The sequence below is a fragment of the Protopterus annectens genome, chromosome 2.part2 (assembly GCF_019279795.1).
Source record: "Protopterus annectens isolate FY-2018-M chromosome 2.part2, PAN1.0, whole genome shotgun sequence".
Classification (NCBI taxonomy): domain Eukaryota; kingdom Metazoa; phylum Chordata; order Ceratodontiformes; family Protopteridae; genus Protopterus; species Protopterus annectens.
This window is the reverse complement of record NC_056730.1, coordinates 947994932-948011410: the sequence shown is the minus strand read 5'-3', so window position 1 is coordinate 948011410 and position 16479 is coordinate 947994932. Positions and strand designations below refer to the sequence as shown.

At 39.3% G+C, this 16479-nt stretch overlaps 1 protein-coding gene across 1 annotated transcript in view; it reads left to right on the top strand.

The window, feature by feature from the left end:
• CAMK4 (calcium/calmodulin dependent protein kinase IV) overlaps window positions 1–16479 on the top strand; it is a 1096576-nt gene that overhangs the window by 754930 nt on the left and 325167 nt on the right. The window contains exon 6 of the mRNA XM_044064475.1: window positions 15958–16048. Within this exon, the coding sequence (XP_043920410.1) occupies window positions 15958–16048 (91 nt within the window). The remainder of the gene's footprint in view (window positions 1–15957; window positions 16049–16479) is intronic.

The following is a 16479-nucleotide window of genomic DNA, read 5'->3' as shown; positions in this document are numbered from 1 at the left end:
AACATGGGGTGCATGCAATGTTAAAAAGTAGTGAGAACATGGGGGCATGCATTGTTAAAATGTAGTGAGAACATGGGGTCCTGTATTGTTAAAAAGTAGTGAGATCATGGGATACACGTATTGTTAAAAAGTAGTGAGAACATGGGGTACATGCATTGTTAAAAAGTAGTGAAAACATGGGGTGCATGCATTGTTAAAAAGTAGTGAGAACATAGGGTGCATGTATTGTTAAAAAGTAGTGAGAAAATGGGGTGCATGCATTGTTACAAAGTAGTGAGAACATGGGGTACATGTATTGTTAAAAAGTAGTGAGAACATGGGGTACATGTATTGTTAAAAAGTAGTGAGAACATGGGGTGCATGTATTGTTAAAAAGTAGTGAGAACATGGGGTGCATATATTGTTAAAAAGTAGTGAGAACATGGGGTGCATGTATTGTTAAAAAGTAGTGAGAACATAGGGTGCATGCATTGTTAAAAAGTAGTGAGAACATGGGGTGCATCCATTGTTAAAAAGTAGTGAGAACATGGGGTTAATGTGTTGTTAAAAAGTAGAGAGAACATGGGGTGCATGCATTGTTAAAAAGTAGTGAGAACATGGGGTACATGTATTGTTAAAACGTAGTGAGAACATGGGGTGCATGCATTGTTAAAAAGTTGTGAGAACATGGGGTACATGTATTGTTAAAAAGTAGTGAGAACATGGGGTGCATGTATTGTTAAAAAGTAGTGAGAACATGGGGTACATGCATTGTTAAAACGTAGTGAGAACATGGGGTGCATGCATTGTTAAAAAGTAGTGAGAACATGGGGTGCATGCATTGTTAAAAAGTAGTGAGAACATGAGGTACATGTATTGTTAAAAAGTAGTGAAAACATGGGGTACATGTATTGTTAAAAAGTAGTGAGAACATGGGGTACATGTATTGTTAAAAAGTAGTGAGAACATGGGGTGCATGCATTGTTAAAAAGTAGTGAGAACATGGGGTACATCTACTGTTAACAATTAGTGGTCACGGGCTATATGTATTGTTAAAAACAGTGGTCACACTGGGTACAAGTATTTTTAAAAACAGTGGTCACATAGGGTACATGTATTGTTAAAAAAATAAAGTGGTCACATGGGGTACATGTATTGTTAAAAAACAGTGGTCACATTTGGTACATGTATTGTTAAAAAATAGTGTTTACTTAAGGTACGTGTATTAAAATAGTTCTTACATGGAAGGATTCCTAGAAAAAAAGTAAAGATGAAGCTAAGAAGTGTTTGAGTAAATGACATACCCAGGAATTTATTAACAGCCCCAATGTGGAATATATGGCTAAGAAAAAGCTTAGAAAGGCCTTGTTCTCATGATGCCATATTTTGCAATTCAGAGAAAAGTTAGCTGTAATGAGGAGGGACCTCATTATTGGATAATGTGCATGTCTTTGAATCACTTTTCCTATCACAAAGTGCATATCAGCACTTCCTGATGTACATAACTGTGGTGGCAGCTGCATTGTGGAAACAGAGGCACCCCCAATCACTCTCTTATATACAAATGCACAGTAAAACACTCACACAGTCAGTCATGACACTTACCCCATACCTGTCCCTTTTATCAGATTGCTCACTGTGTCTCCTTTTCCACTGCCTGGTAATTCATGGATGAATGCAATTCAGTCCTTAATGCCTGACATTTGAGTTTTACAATGCATACTCCTCAGTAAATGTATGCTAGGGCACAAGCTTACAAGGGTGGGAGGTATACCTAACATGTCCTCTCCTTCCTTATCATTTGGCCCATGTTGGAGACATTGCTTAATGCCCAAGGTCCTCAATATGTTATAAAAACACCTTCTGTAATAACGTATCAGTCAGTACTGTGAGATAATGCATACTTTTTTTATTTCAAGGGTGCACAGTTCCAATCTCTTTTTCCCCTTGTTCATTGCTTTACATTATATTAATTATGAACAGTCCCTGATGTCTAGTGATTCCTGCAACTTTTATTTAATTTACATTTATGGCACTCCATGGGAAGTATTCCTGGTGTATAGTGTTCCCCCATCCCTGATCCCCCTACTAGTTTAAGTACAGTTAAAGTATGAATGTTATGAAGTAAGCCCTTGTTTCTAGTGTTCCCTCCACCCTGATTGCCATACTGGTGAAGTGGCATTATGGGACAAACAGATACCCTGATGTTGAGTCACTGCCCACTCCCTGGTTTTTCCTTCCCAGCCCAGCACAGGTTGCAGGTTTTGCACATTCAAATAGCGATGTGTGCAGGTATGACAGACTCCACCCTCACCCTCTGCCACAAACACACACACACATTGCTCCCTACCTATGATCACACTCATGAACACACTCACCAATGCACACACACACACACACACACACACACACACACACACACACACACACACACACACACACACACACACACACACACACACACACACACCTAACCCATCACTAACCCTCTGCCTTGGACCACCCAAGCAGACATTCACATATAACACTAGCACATGCACTTTCACTAAACTCCCCAGTACTTACCTTTACTAAGATGGATGAACATTATGTTATGGTCATGTGCACTATCATAAGGTTCAAGGAGCAGCTGTGCTAATCTACATGGCCAAGAGATTCCATGAAATTAACTAATTATTATTGGCTTTTCTTAGTAATTAATGTGATTCAATATTGCAACATCACATTAAATAATTCATAAGTTCATAGGTAGGTTCATAGGTAGGTACTAGGCTGTTGGCCCTAGGGCCTATATAAGCCTAGCCAAAAAGGTTCCCTGGCTTTCGCCACCCAAGAAAATTATTTTCCTGTGCTCCTGTTGAGCAGAGCCACAGAGGTGATCCCCGGGGTGAATTTCCTATTTCCCATCCAATCATCAAGATTTTTCTTGAAGAGTGCTAATGAGGAGCTTTGTTTGCTATAAACATGTAGTTTGTTCCAGAGTATGGGAAGTCTCTGGGATAGGAATCTATCCCTCCAGCATGTTCTGTTTTTTGTAGTGACAAGGTTTAGGTCCCCAGAGTGTGTAGCTCGGAGGGATTGGGATTTCTTTAAGTGGAGCATGTCCAACAGCTCTGGGTTTGACATAGCTTTGTATGTTAGGCAGACATCGCCTCTGAATACATGGAGTAAAGCTGGAGTTTTTTGAGACAGTGTGCATAGGGCATCTGTTTGAGGCTGGTAATCCTCTTTGTGATGTATTTCTGCAGCCTTTCCAGTTGTTGTAGATGTCATGTCAGGTACATACCAAAAGGAGCGTTGTACTGTATAATGGGTCTAATGAGTGACAAGTTGAGGGGAACAATGACCTCTTTTTTCCTGGATGAGAAACCTTTTGTGATGAGGTGTGCCACATAGAAGGATTTCCTGACTATAGTAGCGATGTGATTATCAAAGGAGAGACTGCTGTCCACCTGTGTCCCAAGGTCTCTTATCACACTTTCAGTGTTAAGTAGACTACCATCTATGTGGTAGCTCATGGGTACTGAGTTTTACCAAAGGGGATGACAATGCACTTTTTGGCATTGAGCTTGAGGCCATGGCTTTGACACCAGGCATCTGTCTCTGTGAGACCCTTTTATAGGATGTCCACCATGTTAGGAGTTTAGATTATGGCTCCTAGCCAAAGACCTTCTGTGTTAGCCTGTACTTCAGAAAAGTAGATACCAAACAGGAGAGGACCCAGGACTGAACCCTTTGGTACTCTACTTGTCACTGGTCTAAGTCGGATTTGGAGTCTGCTACTTTCACAGTGTGGGTTGTCAGCGAGCCAGTTGGCAGCCCATCTTGTGACATAGGGATTTATACCTAGTTTAGTGAGTTTATCTATAATTTCAGAGTGGGGGATGGTGTCAAAAGCCTTGGCGAGATCTAGATAAGCTGTGTGAACCACCTTACCCTTGTCTATGGCTTTGGTAACTGCTTCAAAGAAGTCAATCAGGTTTAGGAGACAGGATCTGCCTTTTACAAACCCAAACTGGGTGGGGTCCAGAGTTTGGAGATTACCAATGTCTTTGTGTATAAGATCCATGATGATACTTTCCATGGCCTTGCAGGCCAAGCTCGTTAGGTTAATGGGGCAGTAGTTCCCGGGGTCCGGGGTGGCTCCCCCTTTGTGGAGTGGGATAACCATTGCTGTGCACCACTCAGTGGGCACAACACCTGAGGTGAGGCTATGATTGAACATGGTACTTAGGTGGGGTGCCAGTTCATTCTGTAGTTCATGTAGAACGCAGCCTGGGATATTGTCAGGTCCCATGGATGCTGTGTTCATGGCTTTGGAGAGTATGGTTTTTACCTGTGCAGTCATAATTACAGGAACTTTGCATTCTTCCGGTATAGGGATGGGCCCTTTTGGGGGTGAGAGGGGGGTAAAGTTAGCACTGAACCTATCTGCCAGGATGTTGGCAATATCATTTGGTTCTGTATATTTAGTGCCATTGTGCTGTAACTCAGAGCAGATCTGAGTGTTGCCATTGAGATTCTTGACATAGCTATAGAATGCTTTGTGGTTGTCTTTAGAATCAGTGGCGATTTTGTTTTCATAACTAGCTTTGGTGGATTTTATGAGGGATCTCAGCTTCTTACTTAGGCTGACCAGGGAGTTCCTCCAATCATGGGATTTACTCTTTTTTGCAACAGTTAATTAAATATTATAGTTTTTCCGTATTAATTAATGTGATGCTGCTACACTGAATGCTGGCAACAGTTGTTACCTTACATAAAAGTTGGTAAATTAAGAAGCCAAACAGGTATAGGCCTACTATAGTTTCATTCCTGTTTCAGGGCTGTTCCTGCAAAACATTCTGCCCAGTAATCTGGGAGTGATCCTGTTACAAAAGTGTTTATAACAGTTACAATTTTTTTCATATAATCTGTGATTTTTCACCCCTTTTACTTAATATTTCATTCATGGATGAGCTCAGCAGTCTTTTCTTTACTGCCTACATTGTCCTAACCAAAGTTGGTAGTTTCTTCTCCGTTGTGTTGTGCACCATTTATAGGAAATGACTGATTTTTCAAAGTGCAACTCTTTCATAATAGCTGCAACACATAATGCAACTATTTTTAACTAGTTTAACTGTTCAGATTCATTGAGGGTCAGTCAATCTTCTGCACGAACCTATGCATTAAAAGAAAGGAGCAGACCAGCCATGCCATATCTATTACTGGTTCAAGGCTCCGTTTGAGCTATTTTTGGCACTAATACTGTAATATGAATTCTGAAATAATACAAAGTTAACATTGTTAATGACAGTCTCATTTAAAGCAGAAATCTTGGTCTCGAGTATTTTTATTTTATTTTGATAATCTGCCACCAAAAGTTTCATCATTTCAATCCCTGTTTGGTTAAATAACCAAGTTATATCTTGAAAATGTTGCTCACCCGAGTTAATGCCGTTCGGATATTTGAAAACATGTAATCTGAATGGTACTTGTTTTCTGTTGATGCATACATCACGATAGTGCAATTAGTATTGTAATGTCTTTAACTTAGAAATAAGCTTTTCAAGTTTAAAGACATTGTTTACAAGTGGCAAGACCTATAGGATCATCTAAAACTTCATTAGTCTATGTTTCACATTACAATATTAGTGCCAAGACTAGTAGGCTTGCTTTCATGAAAGTTAACAGAAAAAAACAAGAAACTTTTTAGAGATGCTGAAGCCTACAGAGCAGGAACAACATATTTGCCAGATAGGAAGAGATTTAGATATTCTATTCTCTCTAATATTTTATCCACCACATACACTCAATACAAACCCTACCCTAGTAATTTAGGGTCTATGTTAAATGTTCAAACATCCAAAATGTCGAACATTACATGGTCGAGACCAAATGTTCGACATTTGGATGTTCAAACATCAAATAAAAAAAAAAAAAAACACTTTAACAGCTGCACCCCCCATACCCCCCCCCACTTATATATACCAACTCTGAGACCGCACTTTAGTGCAGAAAATGGAAATTCTCCCTATCAGCACCGTACGGTGTCATTGAAAGTCAATCTTCAAACACTTAAAATTTCGAACATTTGGTCTCGACCATGTAACATTCGAAATTTTGAGCGTTTGAAGATTTATCAGGTACCCATAATTTACTATGACTACAGCTAAAACACTAATGCTGCTACCCTTAGTACCCCTGCTATTCATTCCTTATCACCTAAGCTCCTATGAATATGTACAGCATCTTGAAATCTAATACCCAAACTCTCAAAGAGACACCAACCCAGCATTTAATAAGTTTATCCACCACATAACCACCCCCTCTCCTAATTCCTCACCCCCCCAATTACCATCACCCGACTAAATACTGCTACATTAGCTTAGAAACCAAAAGCTACAAAAAAAGCATAAACAAATTTTTAAGACTCATAACCAACTTAAAAATTAATCTAATGAAGGATGGAGACATCCACCCCAACCCTGGCCCATCCACAACAGTAGATTCAAGCACACCATCTAACAACCCAACGTGTACTACCCAGATTGATAGACTTCCAAACTCATTTCTGGTCTGTCATCTCAACACCAGAAGCCTAAACAACAAGATCCATAGCCTATATGGACTCTTAGCTGTTCACTCCCCTGATATCCTCTGCCTCACAGAAACCTGGCTAAAACCAATAACCAAAGATAATGAAATAACCCCCCCCCCCCCCCACAGTACAACATCCTTAGACTGGACCGGATCTCCAGGAAAGGTGGCAGGGTAGCTGTACTATATGAGTCTACTCTAACAATAACAATTGACACCTAACAGCCACCCCAGTTTGGCAATGCAGAAATTCTCATCACCAAACTAATAATAAATAAAAATAAATGCAGATACATCGTCTGCATTTATATTCCACTCGGCAAGAATGATAATAGTCTAGAAAATATCTTACATTGGCTAGCTTCTAACTATCCCTGGAAACCATTGTCTTGGGGGACTTTAACACTGATTGGAACACCTGTTCCTCTGAAACTCCCTCCACCCATTTAAACTTCCATGGGTTTACTCAGATCACTGCCACCCCCACCAGATTTAGCAAAAATAGAGTCAAAGATAGTATCCTCGACTGGATACTTATTAACAGCCACCTCCAAAAGTACAAGTCAGGTACATTACCCGATGATCTAAGTGATCACTGCCTTACCTTTATTATTAGGCTCAAAGCCGACATTCCCAACCAGCCCACCTACAAAACTATAAGAAACGTCAGGAACTCTTGACAACTTCCAAAATTAATTCAAAGAATGTAATTGGAATGTCTTGAAATGACTCCCATTACAAGAAGCAGTTGAGTACTTCAATACCAGATTTCTGGCTATCCTTAACCACCATGCTCCTACCCTTACCATCCGTGTAAAAGTCACAGTTGCAGTGTGGCTATCTAAAGAAACAAAAACCAAAATTAAACAACACCTGGGCCAGGTGACATGTTACCAAAGCCCCTGTGGACCAAGTAAGATACCGGCAGCTAAGGAATCAGACCAAAAAAGCTGTCATTCTAGACAAAATCACTACACCCTCCTACAACAAAAATATCAGCTAAAACCTCAAAATTTCATGGCTGGTTTTAACTATCTTCTCCACCCAGGCCGTTCCGCCACTCCTACCCCATCAGCTGCCCTTGATAAATCCCCTGTAGAAATTGCAAACAGCTTCAACTCCTTCCGTCATTATGTGGAAAGTGCAGTGTGTGTAAGTTTATAGTGAAAGAGTTCACATGCATAAATGGAAAAACATTTCAGTCAAGAGGAGCATTTAGTTGCAATTCAGAAAGAATTACCTGTGGTTTGAAATGTCCATGTCAGAAATTTTATGTTGGGGAGAGTAAAAGACAATTTTCATGTAGGTTGAAAGAACATATAAGGGATATTAGGAAAAACAGGCAAACCAGCCCTGTAACGATTCATTTTAAAGAATTTCATAATGGGAACCCAGAGATGCTGCAAGCAACAATATTAGATAGAGTAGAAATTAATCCATACATGTCTGATCAACGAGTTAAAAACTTGTTAAGAAAAAAATTAACTAAGTTGATTTTAAAGTTTGGTACTATCAGCCCTAGGGGGCTTGAATCATGAATGCATATGGAAAAGTTTGCTTTAAGGTATTGTGTGAATTTTAATTGAATGATTGTTTTTTATTGTATAATTAAGTAATTAAGTGAGTATATAAGGGTGAACTGAAGTTTGTGCATTTGTACTCTGTTAAAGGCTTCTATACCCAAGGCGCTAGAGAAATTCAGATTTTTGTACGTGTATTTTATTAAACAAAGATTTGGCTTTGGATCGTTGGCTTGCTGTGTGTGGTATCTATATATTTCCTGTTTGCTGCTCAAGTGAAGTGGTTGGACTAGCTTCAACTCCATCTTTAATGAAACTATCCAGTCTCTAGCTACCCATCTTACTCCATCGGACACAAACACCAGCTCTGGCACATCTAGCCCTGATCCACCCAGCACCCAACCATACCTCTCAACCTGGAAACATCAAAAATCTGGACAAGGCCCATGAAAAATAGGTACAAATCTGTACAATGATTAATGTAAAATCTGCATACATAATTACATGACCCCGCCCATTCCAAATGGAATTGTGGGATACCAACTTTTAAATGCAAACTGAACAAAATCAAAATATAGCACCAGAGTCCCTTTGCAACCATTCCAATGTCCCATTACCTGGCTATTTCACCCCATTTACGATAAACACTAATGTGTGCATACTGCTTTACTTCTACAATGATTATTTGGATTTTATTTTTACATTTTACAGCACATCAATGCAGAAACACCAATAGATGACATGATCTGGTAAACAAAGCAATACTGTCTCACAATGAAAACAGACTTGGCAAAGTTGGCATTAAACCTTCTCTGCCCTTGAAACAGCATTGAAACCCACACCACATCCAAAGAAAATGCATCTGGCCAGTGGTGGATAAAGATTACCTTTAGGTTGTTTTCAAATCACAGGCCCCTTACACACAAAACATACATGTGTTCTTTGATACACCTTCCAGACTTTATTAAATTATATTCTTTGTATAATACAGCACACTTGTTAGACTTAAGTAGAGTGCATTTTAAATTTATTATTTAAATATTTTTCCAGTAGGCAATGGAAAAAAATGCACAAACCAATAATGACAAAACTGCCCTACTCAGAACATTTCCATCATAAAGGTCTACTTAACACATACATATACACATATATATTTTAGACATACATAGAATGACAGCAGTGCAAGCCATAGGCATCTTGCACAACTTCTCTCACTTATTTTCAATTTCAGACTTTTTTGGGGGGGAGGGGCTAAAGGACAGAAACCAGGGACACATTTTCAACATCGCTTGTATAAATTTGGAAAGTTGCTTGAATAAAATGTTGTGTTACCAACATGCATTTCACTGCCAAGTCTTGAACCTAGGACTCTGTGCACTATAGTCAGAGCAACACACCACTAAGCAAAATCAACATTTTCCTGAAAGACAGGAAGACTGAAACTTAACTGGCTATCATTTAGTGAATTCAGTTATCACTTCTCACAATAGCTCTCAACCTCTTAGCACAAAAAACCTGGAAAAGCCAGTAATGGAGGAATACAGCCCCAAAATGGGGACAAGTTTACTTAGAAAATTGCTAGAATAAAAGGCTTTGTGTTTGTTACCATTTATTTTCTGAAGAATATGAAGTATGAAATTCAAATGCCTGCCAGTATTTACTGAATAACTGCATTCAATCCTTCAGTGAGGAACAGAACACAAAATATGAGGCATGAATTCACAAGGGGAGGCTAGGGACTTTAGGATCTTTTTACCTGTTCCCAAGGTACAGGGTTTGAGCCTGAGTACCTCTAGCCACCAGGTGTATGCAGCTGGGGCATTTACACACACACACACACACACACACACACACACACACACACACACACACACACACACACACACACACACCTTAGAAGTCAAAGTCCCGTAATACATTCCTTCTCCTTGCAACAATATAAAGCAGTTTCCTTACTGGACAGTACTCCTTCCTGTTCTCGCAGCAGAAATAAAAGTAGCAGTTCCCTAAAATCACCCACCCTTCCTTTGCACACCTTACTTCAGAGTGAGCCTTAAATAAAGTGATTACATCCACAAAACACCCTTCCTTTGCACAGCTTACTTCAGAGTGAACCTTCTAAATAAAGGGATTACAACCACGAAACACCCTTCCTTTGCACAGCTTACTTCAGAGTGAACCTTCTAAATAAAGCGATTACATCCACAAAACACCCTTCCTTTGCACAGCTTACTTCAGAGTGAACCTTCTAAATAAAGTGATTACATCCACAAAACATCCTTCCTTTGCACAGCTTACTTCAGAGCAAGTATAAAGCATGAAAGGTGCTTCATACACTAAACACGGGAGATGTGGCCTCAGTAACTCAGCAGTGCATTTTACACAGAGATTGCTTTTCTGCTGCCAGACTTGTCAGATGTTTTCCCCTGCAACCAACTGCATATGTTGGAGGTACTGGAGGCAGGAGTCATATAATTTTCTCTTCTGCTGGGTTTCTATAGATTCTTGGAAGAATATATGGACTTTACCAGTGATACTTACATCAGCTATTGCTAGTGGATTCCCATTAATGACAATTTTTTCTTCAAGCCCTTGAGAAAATTCAGTATATTTTTTCTTAATAAAAATGTAAATAAATCCTTAAATAAAGTGATTGCATCCACAAAACACCCTTCTTTTGCACAGCTCACTTCAGAGCGAGCCTTCTAAATAAAGCGATTACATCCACAAACAAAACAGCCATATAAAGCAGTTTTCTTACTGGACAGTACTCCTTCCCGTTCTCACAGCAGACATAATCCCTTGCAGAAATAAAAGTAGCAGCTTCCTAAAATCACACACCCTTCCTTTGCACAGCTTACTTCAGAGTGAGCCTTCTAAATAAAGTGATTACATCCACAAACAAAACAGCCAAGAGCAATGATACCAGCCAGGATAGCCTTCTCACAGTTTCCGCTTGCAAAGCATTTGAAACCAGAGCCGGAAATACATGCGCAAATTCAATTCTGACAGGCTGGTAGCCCTGATGGAGCTGATGTAATCGTACACACGATGAAGTCAGCTCACAAAGCGGGAAAAATAAAAAACAAAGAAAAGAAATCAGAAATGAAGGGGTGCCACTCGGGAATCATGGCACCCCATTATTTGGACCCCAAACTTTGGTAAAAACAGAGTAATTGGGGATAGTTGGGAGGTATGCACCCAACCCAACTTTACCTTTCAAACCATACCTACCAACTTGATCCAGACCTTACTTAAAAAGCTAAAACTTACTACACTAGCTGCCAACCACCTTCCAGCTGAATATCTTCAAAAAGCAGCTAATGCCATAGCACTTCCCATTTCTGTTCTGATCAACAGATCCACAGATCCATATCAGAAGGATCCATCCTACCAATATGGAAAATATCACGTTATACCTCTCCATAAAGGATGAAGTTCCACAGAATTATCTAACTTTAGACCTATAGCCGTTCTTTCACCACTAGCTAAAATCATGGAACGATGCACACACAAACAAATCCTGCACTTTCTTATTCAAAACGGAAAGCTTGCTGACTCTCAGCACAGATTTAGGCCATTCCACAGTACCACCACGGCTCTTCCATCTTACTCCAATGTCATCAATCTTCATCGTAACAACAACAAACTATCTTCAGCACTCTTCCTAGAGCTCTCAAAAGCTTTTGATATGGTCAACCATCAGCTACTGCTCAATACCCTACAAACCATCGGTTTAGAACAACATGCAATACAATGGTTTCACTCCTACCTAAACGGTAGACAGCAGGTTGTCTTATGGCAGAGCAAGCTGTCATTCCAACTTCCTCTAACCCTAGGTGTCCCACAAGGGTCCATACTAGGTCCCCTTCTTTTCTCTATCTTTATCAATGATCTGCACACCACCATCCCAGGAGCCACCTGCATCCAATATGCAGATGACTCAGTGCTAATATGCTCTGCCTCCTCTCTTACACAACTTTTAACCCTCATGCAGACTACTTTCAGCATGGTAGAAACATGGCTAGCTAATCACCGCCTGCTTCTAAATCCTAACAAAACCAAGCTACTACATTTCTCCCCTAACCAGAGAATTTCTCCTCCTTCCTTCAACATCAAATCTAGCAATGACGCCATTATCTCCCCTGATGACCATACAAAGCTTCTAGGCATAATAATAGGCAACAACCTTAAATTTGAAAAACATGTAAGTCACACTATTAAGTCCATCAACAAAAAACTTGGCTCCATGTACAGAGCCAAGCCTTTCCTCACCCCCCTAGCTAGGGTAGCTATTGCAAGATCACACCTCCTCTCTACCCTTATGAATGCCTCCCCTGTACTCACCAACCTATCCAAAACTGATCTTAACAAATTGTCAGGATGTTACAATCATATAGCCAGATTCACTACTGGAATGGCTTTTAGGACCCACCAGTGCTAGAACCTCAAAACACTGGGATGGCTAGAGTATCCTACCCTTCTACAGTTCAATCAGCTTATAGTAGCTCATAAAATACTCCATCAACCTGACAACACCCCTGCTCTCAAAAATATTCTCACCCCTCATAGTGCCCCCAGGCCATTATGCTCAACTGATAAGCTATTGATGCTGACTCAAAAATCCAACAACTCTGCAGGCGATGCTGTATTTGCCACCTCAACCGGTAAAATCTGGACTCTACTCCCTACTACCATTACCAAGGAAACCTCACTACCCCTATTTAAAAGAGAACTCAAAAATACCTCACATCTCATTGGCTGTGCTCTTGTTCTAAACCTGACTTACAACTTCACTAATACATGTCTTGCTACCCAACGTGCTGTTTAGCCAAGTATCTATGCCTCATAGCATTTGAATGTCTAAGCATTGTGAATTATGAGATCTGATTGTATTCTATGTTCACATTTTCTGATACGTCTTTGCCAATCAGATGTAAGTCTGCACATTGTGTATATTGATATCTGCCTGTATTCTTTGTCTATTTTTTTCTAAACATGTCTGCCTGGGTTTATCACTCAGTGATGTATGTACTGTCTCTGTTTTGGTATGTGGAGCTTTTCTCCCCGGACCTCCTCTGAAAATGGACATATATTCAGTCGGACTATCCAGGTCAACAAATGCAAAATAAAATAAATAAAATACATATATAAATAAATAATACTAATGGCAGTAGCACTTCACTACCAACTAAAAAAGCTGGAGCACCAACGCATACTATTGCTGCTATTAATGCGATTACCAACAACCATGATAATACTGATTCTAGTCATTACGATTCACATCCAGTTTTATCTCCAGCCTCTTTTCCCATCCATCCAACTCCTCAAACACAGATCCCTCACTGGTAGAAAAAAGGCAGAGGGACAGGAAGGGGAGAGGGAGAGCCAGAGGGAAGAGATGACCTTTACTACAGTTGACAGAATTGTACATTTAACTAAAAAAATCACTTGATAATGATGCTGTATCTGTATTGAAAAATAGTTTACATTCATTCCAACACAAACAGCTAACATGACCAAAGTGATAGTAGATCTGAAATTGTTTACCAGGAAGTTAAACCTTGGATACATTCTGAAAGACATTCCAGGATTTCAAGATACTAACTCCAAAAGAAATTTTGTTAAAAGTACGTATAATCCTTTCCTGCACCAAACACTACAGGTATTTTATGACACCTGTGAAAATGATTTGAGAAGGTGCATTGGCCATAAACCTAGATTCTACCACCTAACGTATAGAGAGTGAGTAGCATTAAAACAGTTAAGTGAAAATAAGGATATATGTATTATCAAAGAGGACAAAAGTGGAACTGTTGTTATTATGGACAATCTGGCTTATATTGATTCCATTAATCAACTGTTAGCTGACAACCATTACTATGAAGTAGTCGAGACATATGTTATCAAAAATGTTTCACAAGCATCGACGGTTGCTTCTTTGACTTACTTTGCTAGAATCAAATTGATCACGAGATTTACATATTTTTGAAAATTGATCATCCTAAAATGGCTCAATTTTTTGGAATTCCTAAGATCCACAAAGACTGCAACAATCCACCTTTTAGACCTATCATTGCAGCTGATTTCTACAACACTGAGCCAGTTTCAATCTTTCTGGACAATTGGTTGAACCCTATAGATCAAAACTTTACCTCAAGAATTCATGGCACCTCTTAGAGTTACTTGGTCAGTTTAATAACTTAAATACTCAGTGCACTTTGGTGTGCATTTGATTTGTATCCTTATATACCTGTATTTTTCAAGAAACAGGTATCAAATTTGTCTGTGATTATCTAATTATTCCAGTCTTGGAACAGGGATGACCAACACTATGTGTGATCTACTTGAACTAGTTCTAAGTGACAACTTTTTTGAGTTTAATGGCCAATTCTACAGACATAAAACAGGTGTTGTTGTGGGGGCTATCTCTGACCCAAATCTAATGGAAATGCTGCACATCCATAAGTCAAATGGGGCTACAGTTACCCATTCCAGGAGCCTTGATCTAGCCTGCAACATAAACAGGACCTGCTGGAGACACAAATACATCTCTCAGAGGTTGCCACTCTGGAATAGGCATCCAATCCATATCAAGCAGAGCACCTCTATGACCCAGTTTAAATGCAACCTGGATGACTGAATGGGAAACCATTAATTCCTGCCAGGGATTGCCATAGCTTCTCTCCTGGACATGGGTAGCCCTTGCTAGAAAAACCTTGGGCATAGATGATATCTCTCATCTAGTATTATATTGGGATTTAACAGCTAGGCTTGTAAAGACCCTTGGGTCAATAGCCTAGTAACATCCTGTGAACCTATGTAGTTTTAATTCCATAACATGGTGATTTTTTTAAATGCATTTATCCCACTCATACCATTTGCACTTGTAATAAACTTTATGATATTCTACCCAAATAATCTGCGACTTCAAGCCTCAGGAGTTTTGCAAAGCCTTGTCGTTTAATTGCTCTAATGACCAATGGCTTCTTTGCCTGAGAATCTGCATGAAACTTTTGGATATATCAGAGTGCAAAGCATAATATTCCTACATTCAGTATATGTCTCTATGTTAGTTAGTTATTTATTTACTTAGTTACTTACCTACTTGCTTATTTACGTTGCTTGTTTGCTTGTATGTTTGCTAGTTTTTGTTGCCATATTTTATAGATACATGTCGAATATCTCAGGACCAAATCTGCACTCTTTTTAATTACAGAACTGCAGGTGCATGTATGTGGGTGCAGATACTACGTGTGAGGCTGTGCTATATTGGTGTATTCCCCCAACTCTGTGGTGTAGTACTCTGAGTTAATATATATAACTAATGGCGGGTGTTGGCCACTGAAAATCCCATATCAAGAGTTCACCCCTGCAAAAATGTTTAAAAATGCAACGAGTCTTCAAATGATTACCATTCCTTCCTCTGCAGTGCCAACACAAGTCAGTACTATATTTTACTTGTGCTGTTACTTCCTCACTACCTTTTCATTTATTGAATTGTGCACCACATTCCAATTTATTTTTCTTTAGGAAATATCTGGATGGTACTGTTCTAAAACAAATATATTGTTTAAATGAATAAATGAATGTACTTCTTATATTAACTGTTGAACACACTTGTCCAAGTGTCCTGCCAAAAAAATGCATTGTCTTAAAATAAATGGCTCTGATAAGCTTGAATTCTGAAGGAAGCAAAGCTGTTTAGTATACATTTAATCAGCACATCACTCTCTGGGAAAGTTCATAGCTGTGTTACTTTGAGATTCTTAGAGCTTAAATATGGAAAATGAGCTGGTGTAACCTTTTTCTAAGCTAGTCTGTGTGCGGAGCTGACTTGTGTCCAGTTTTAACACAATTTTTATTTCTCCCTTGATAGTACCTTCACGAACATGGGGTTGTTCATCGTGATCTAAAGCCTGAGAATCTACTTTATGCTACTCCTGCCCCAGATGCACCGTTGAAGATTGGTAAGAACTAGAAATTATGAATGCTGGCTTTCACATAACAGCAGTGCTGTACCCCAAAAGAAAATGTAATTTGTAACCATTCACCCACAATACATTTGTCTTAGTATATTCAGTCTGTATAATGGATGTTCTGCATGACTCACACAGAGTTGATATGCACATATTAGCAGGATCGACTGATGCAGTCTTATTTTGTTTTGTTTTATTTTTTTTGTTTTTTAACTCAGCTCTACGTTTGCCATGCTTACTTAGCATGCTGGGACTGGCATTCTGCCAACAAGGCAGACGGTTGCCTATCCTGCCATTTCTTTAGTCTATGTGTTATAAATTAAGTCATTCAGCACAGCTCTTTTGAGTGGGTACTTTTAACTCCCAGTGTGCATGGCTTGAGACTTAATAAAAATGAACACCTTACAGTTCAAACAAATATT